Here is a 6,000-nt window from a genome sequence, read left to right as displayed (position 1 = left end):
AAACGGATGCAGGGGCGACAAAAGCCTAATGGGGTCATCATGGCACATTGCTCGGCTGGTTAGGGGCTGTAATGGCTAGTAGACACGCGTTTGTCATATTGATGGCACAATTTACAGATCTCAGTGGAGTTCCCATAGTTTGATTCTGTCTCGATCAGGTTTTTGGGAGCTAGAACTTGAATTTTCTCAGCTTTGGTCTGGACTGCGCATTCAAATTGAAGTACAAAAGACTGAGGCAACAAACTTGGCCTCTGCTGAGTAGCTCTGGTGTGCTCTGCGGCGCTGTTCTTGTGGCAGAACATGCCATTTCACGCCTCCAAACAACTCATAATTCAAGCGTTCAATGGCCAGCAACAAATGCTGCATAACAAATGACCAACACAGAACAGAGCAGAACAGAATCGAACCAAACCCCAAACAGCAACAGAAGAACAGAAACCCAATTGAAGCACGTTTCTGGTGTACCGAAGACGCATCGAAATTTAAAGACCGATTCATGAGCATAAATGGCCATTATGAAGACATCATTCTGGGGCCGAGCTCAGGGGGGATTTGTTACCAAACCAATTTCGGTTTTGTGTCCACTCATCCGCCGGCAATTAATCATCTTCAGTTACCGTTCTCAATTAGAATCGTTTGATTTTTGTATTTGTTGTATTTTATGTATATTTGTTTCTTCATAAATTACTTTTATTTATTTTTATGATTTTTTTTTGCTGGATTTTTCTGGTGATTGCCATTAAGTTTAGTACAATTTTCCATTTGATTTTTGTTTTGTTTTTCGATTTTAAATAAACATTATCTTGCTTGGTTTTTGTGTATATTCAACTATCAATATGGCCAAATTACAATACATTTATCGCTTAAAATACATATTTATAGCTCTATATATATAGTTGTGTATATCGTAGTGGGGACATAAATTAGGGTTACGACTAAACCGGCTTTTTACACAGAACTTAGGGTTAGGATTTGCTCTTATTTTTTTCTTTTCTTCTTTTAGGTTTTCGCTTTTTCTGGCTTTTGCTAAAATTATACAAAAATTGCTAACAAATGTATTTTACAAATTGCCTTTAACATTTAATTTAATTTAATTAAATTTAGTACTTTATGTTTATTTCTATGCATTAATGTGTGTTGTGTTTATATTTTTAAGACTTAGGTTTAAACATTGAACATTTAAGTGTGTGTGTTTGTTTTTAGTTAAAAGTTGGGTGCGGCCCCGGCTCCTTGAAATATTTATAGATTTACTTTCTGTTTTAGTTTTTTGTTAAATTTATTTTACAATGGCTAAGGGCGCTCCCTAGTGAATATTTATATTTATAGATAGATTTTCATATTTTGTTTATCACGTCTGTTTTGTTTAGAGTCTAAGAATTTAACTAGTTTACAGTAGGCATACGCTATAAAGTATTTCGTGCAATTTTCAATTGCATTCCGCGAATTAGGACAATCGTCTTTCGTTTTGTTTTCAACTTTTACTTTACAGAACTTCTTTTCTCTTCTCTTCTGTTGGACGTGCGTTGTAACGGTGTTTGTCTGCTTTTTGTTTTTAGCAATAATTTTGTTTAGTTCTCTATGTGCTTGATTTTTCTTCTTTGTTTATATATACACAATAAATATTTATGCAACTTTCTGTCTCCCTCTCCCTCTCCCTCTCGTTTCGGTTTCTGTTTTGTTTTGTTTTGTTTTTTATGGCAGTTCATAAAGCACAATTGAATACGCTGAGAGAAATTAAATTAATTAAGCGAAATATGAAACAGAGAAGCCATAAAGGCGAAAATAAAATACAAATAAATGTGCAGCCCTTTAATTAATTTTAATGGGGGATTTTTTGTGTTATTGCTGCCGGCTTCACTCGGCCCGGAGTCCGGTCCGGTTCGACAGCAACAAAACGAAAGCTTAAATAATTAAAAATTGCACGCAATGTTTACAATTAGGAAAAACCAGCGCCTGGGCATCACTGGCACACTCGCACACCCGCACATAAGTACTTATGTACCATCCACACATATGTACATGTGGGAATGTGGATCTCAAGTGCTAATAGCGAACGGGCTGTCCAGGGCTGGCTGTCAAGGAGTCCTCAGTTTGGCATTGTGTTTGTTGTATTTGTTGCATCTGGTTTGCTTCTCATTTGTGGCATTAACTGAACAGATTATTGTTCAAGTTATTACCGCTCCATCACGTATAGTCTGTGCGCCAGGTGCCCTGCAAGAGAGACGGAGAGAGAGAGCAGAAAGATAGTAAAACATTAGTAAGAAAGCTCTCAATGGAATCCACTCGCAAGGCAGAGCTTTGTCCATGCCTTGAGTGTTTTAAGCTGCTCCTCTTCAGTAGTACTCACCATTGAGCTGAGTCCCAAGTGATAGGGCTGCGAGTGGGGCACAACACCGCCGCCCAGAGAACCAGCGGTGGAGAAGCCGCCCTGCAGGCCACTAGACGCTCCCAAGGCCCCCATGCCGCCGGTATACCAGCTGCCATGCATATGCGCATGCGCCGGATGCAATCCACTCGAAAGGTGTCCATGTTGCGCTAAACAGAGAGAAAGAGAGCGAGAGAGAAGAAAATGGAGAGAACAGGCGTTAGTATGAGTGACAACCGTTTAATTGGCGCTGCAGATGCAGCTGCAGTGATGATGCTTACCCATGGAGGCAGAGAAGCCGCCGCCGAAGCCCTTCGAGGGGTCCAGTGGCTTGAAGTCGCCCATGCCCAGATGGCCGCCCATCGGCAGACAGCCGCCGCCCAGGCCCTTCTTCTTCTTGGACTTGGAGCTCAGTTTGCGGTTACGCGTCTGAATGCCCTCCTTCTTCATGGTGAGCGGACGATTGACCTGTAAAGCGTAGGGGGAAAAAATAGAGGTGAAAACTTTTGTGCGGGAAAATCAATAAAGGAACAAAAACAACTCGGTGTCTGACCACTAAAATGGGTCAAATTTATGCAAATTCATGGACCGGAAATGCCGCTAGCTGCACACGCTGTCTGTTGCAGTTGCAACTACTAACAGGAGTTGGGGGTGCTACGTGAGTGTGCGCGAGTGCGCGAGTGTGTGAGTGCCTGTGTGCTTGTGTGAGTGCAACCGGGAAGTGAAAATGAAGTATTACAAGCATTTCTACACGATCAGATAAGCGCCATTTGCGAATGCGATTAGTTGGCGCTGATAAGCGCTCCCAACGGCACCCGGGCAACTTTTTTGTTTGTCTGTCCTCTCCCTCTCTGTGCTCTCTTTCGCTACAGCGCTGCTGCTGTTGTCGTAGTCTTTCCCTTGGCCAATGCCATTGTTGCTGCTGCTGCTGCTGCTGCTGCTGGCCTCTCTTCATATGCAATGGCTTATCACTTGCGAACATCTAAGCGGCAGCATGCGCTTCATTGCGCTACAATTACAATATTGAGTTACCCTATTCCCAGCAACAACACCAGCGGAAGAGGCAGCAGGAGCAGCAGGAGGCTCTAGCCGAAGCTTTTGATACCCTAGCAGATTCAATGTTCCTGCGGCAGTTAAAAAAAAAGTAATGTTCTCAGTTTCAGACTATTCCCCACCAGGGACACAGGGCTGATCAACATACTCTTCTGTGTTTCAAACAATCTGCTTAAAATCCTAATATCCCCTGCAAGGGCATTTCAACAGCAGCAGAGCAAAAGGAGGAGCTGATACTCCGCAGCAGCCGCAGCAGCAGCAGAGCAGAAGCAATGACAAAAGGAAGAAAGAAATGTAACATTACAAAGAGGAAGCGGCAAAGAGAGGGAGAGTAGGGCTGCTGCTGCGGCTCTCCCTTACCTGGGCGTGAATTATACGACATTGTTTGTGCCTTTTTTTGCTTCCCTTGCTAAAGCAAACACTGAGAAATTGTTAAATTGCCGGGACATAGAAAAAGAGAGTTCTGAAGAGCCGAGATTTGAGTGCCTTTCGGAGGGTTGATCATGATTGTCGCAACAAACGTATCACTTACAGAGTCGGATGAGGAGAGGGGAGTGGAGTAGTATTCAAACGTTGAACAAAAAATGTATCAAGATCACTTAGCGAGATCGGCGGCGGCACGGCACAGCCCACGTAATTGATAGTCTCTCTAGCGTTTAGCGCAAATTGTGGCAATTAGCAAGTCGGCAGCTGGGCTTAAGCTTTAATTGATATGCAGCAACAAAGCATAAAGTTGTTAATGCACACAGGCCCTGATCATTAGGGAATTCACAGGAAAATGCACTCCGAGGAGCAGCAGCAGCAATATCTGACGCATCTGCAGATTAACTTTTTTTATGCATAAAATCTAAATCGAGCGTGGAGCGCACACACGCGCCGCTGCAGTTGACTTGCAATGTGACAGCAGCCCACCCACATCACATCCACCATCCACACAAACACAGAGTCCACACACACACACATAGAATGCAGGCCCGATGCAAACAAGTAGCGAGACAGAGACACTGGCCTGTTGTCGGCAAATTGTGTGAGACGTGTGTAGGTGGGGGTCGGGTCAGAGCGAGACGGCGCCAGGCTGCAGGCCTGTCGGCGCGCCGGTCACCGTTAGGTCACCTTTATGAGTTATTGTCCTGGACACACACTCTCCCAGCCGGTGCACAGCGGGCAGCGAATCTCTTTCAGTTGCTCCTCGCGATAAGCAGAGATAAAGATTATCGGGCGATGCTCAGCAATTGTCTCATTTGCTGTTAATTAACATGATGAGGCTCGCAGTTCCAAGGAACTGCCAGCAGATGGCAGATAACAGCCAGAAGATTTAGCAAGTGTGCGGAAAGCGAGCGAAGAAGAGCACACTCGCACTCCCCATAGGGGAATACAGCTGGGGATGTGGGGGGAAAGTGCTGCTAGCCAGTCCCCACTGGCAACATTTCCATAAAATGTGCCAATCACTTGGGCTTGAAGAGAGGGCCCACACAGGCCACCGGGCCGAATAGCAAACGAACTGAATTGAAATGAACTGCGCGACAGAAAGAGGCAGCAGTACGATACAGGCAGACCGAGAGAGAGGGATAGAAATAGCTACAAAAATGTGCGCTGATTGGCATCTTATCGCGATGGGCCACTGTCCAATTGACGGGAAAATGCTCGCAAAAATACTTTTCGCTGTAAGAAAAAGCCACCCAAAGTGCATACATATGCCGCATGTGGCACGTTGCAAAGTTTGCTTGCTGCTTTTTTTTGTTTGTCTTCTCTCTTCCCGCAGTCTCAAATCAGATTAGCGAAAATGGAGCACTCTTTGATATTTGCCTTTTATGGCCGAGCTCAATTAAAAATATTTCGCCTTTGCCGATAGCCATCGAAGTGCAGTTTTCCCCTTCATGTGGAAAGTGGCAAGTGGCAGGCGGCAGGCGGCTGGCCGCAACTTAATTAGTTTTCCCAGCCAGAGAGACAGTGGGGCCAGACAGGGACAGGTGGCCCATCACTTAGGGGCCACTGACATGTAAATGTGCCAAAAGTTCAGCCGCAAAACTCATTAAAAACTTGCCGCGGGGAAGCCCAAAGTTTTAGAAAAAAGGAAGATAGAAAAACAAAAAGAAGAAGGGACAAGTCGAAGAAAAACTCGAGCTTATCTCCTGAAAAGCGTGGCTAATGAATATTTAATAAGAGTGCAGGGCTGGGGGCTGGCGCCCGGAATCTGACATAACATTATTCAATCCAATGCAGTTTAGCTGCTGCTCGATTACATAAATTACCCCGATTTGTAGCTAAAAGGGGGAGATGGTCTGTGCATCCTGCCACGCGTTGCCCATAACTGAAATCTGGGAAAAGCTTATCGCATTTTCACAGCCAAACACCAAACACCAGAGACCAGACGCTTATCGCTGTCGCGGGGGTGTGTGCTGCCCGTCGAGAGGGTGGTTCGTGGCTTGGTTGGTTGGCTAACTGGCATCTTTAAATAATCATCAGCCATTCATCATGAGGGGTGCAACCTGCTGGGGCAACAAATGAAGAAGCTAAACGGAAAGGCCACCCCCGGGTGGGAGGACACTTCATTTTTGTCACATTTAATCTGTGTTCCCGTC

The 6,000-nt window shown here is 44.9% G+C and overlaps 1 protein-coding gene across 2 annotated transcripts in view; it reads right to left on the bottom strand.

Moving 5' to 3' along the window:
- Positions 1-1,646: 1,646 nt before the first annotated feature.
- The window catches only part of LOC117897544 (GATA-binding factor C), a 35,796-nt gene continuing 31,442 nt past the window's right edge, over positions 1,647-6,000 (bottom strand). For both annotated transcript variants that reach the window (XM_034806469.1, XM_034806470.1), the window contains exons 7-9: positions 2,647-2,833; positions 2,348-2,535; positions 1,647-2,211 (exon numbers count right to left, since the gene is read on the bottom strand). In XM_034806469.1, coding sequence (XP_034662360.1) covers positions 2,185-2,211; positions 2,348-2,535; positions 2,647-2,833 — 402 coding nt within the window. In that variant the 3' untranslated portion in view covers positions 1,647-2,184. The remainder of the gene's footprint in view (positions 2,212-2,347; positions 2,536-2,646; positions 2,834-6,000) is intronic.

This window comes from Drosophila subobscura, chromosome O (assembly GCF_008121235.1).
Source record: "Drosophila subobscura isolate 14011-0131.10 chromosome O, UCBerk_Dsub_1.0, whole genome shotgun sequence".
NCBI classification, from domain to species: Eukaryota; Metazoa; Arthropoda; class Insecta; order Diptera; family Drosophilidae; genus Drosophila; species Drosophila subobscura.
Note: the sequence above shows the minus strand (reverse complement) of the source record. Positions and strands in the feature narration are given on the sequence as shown.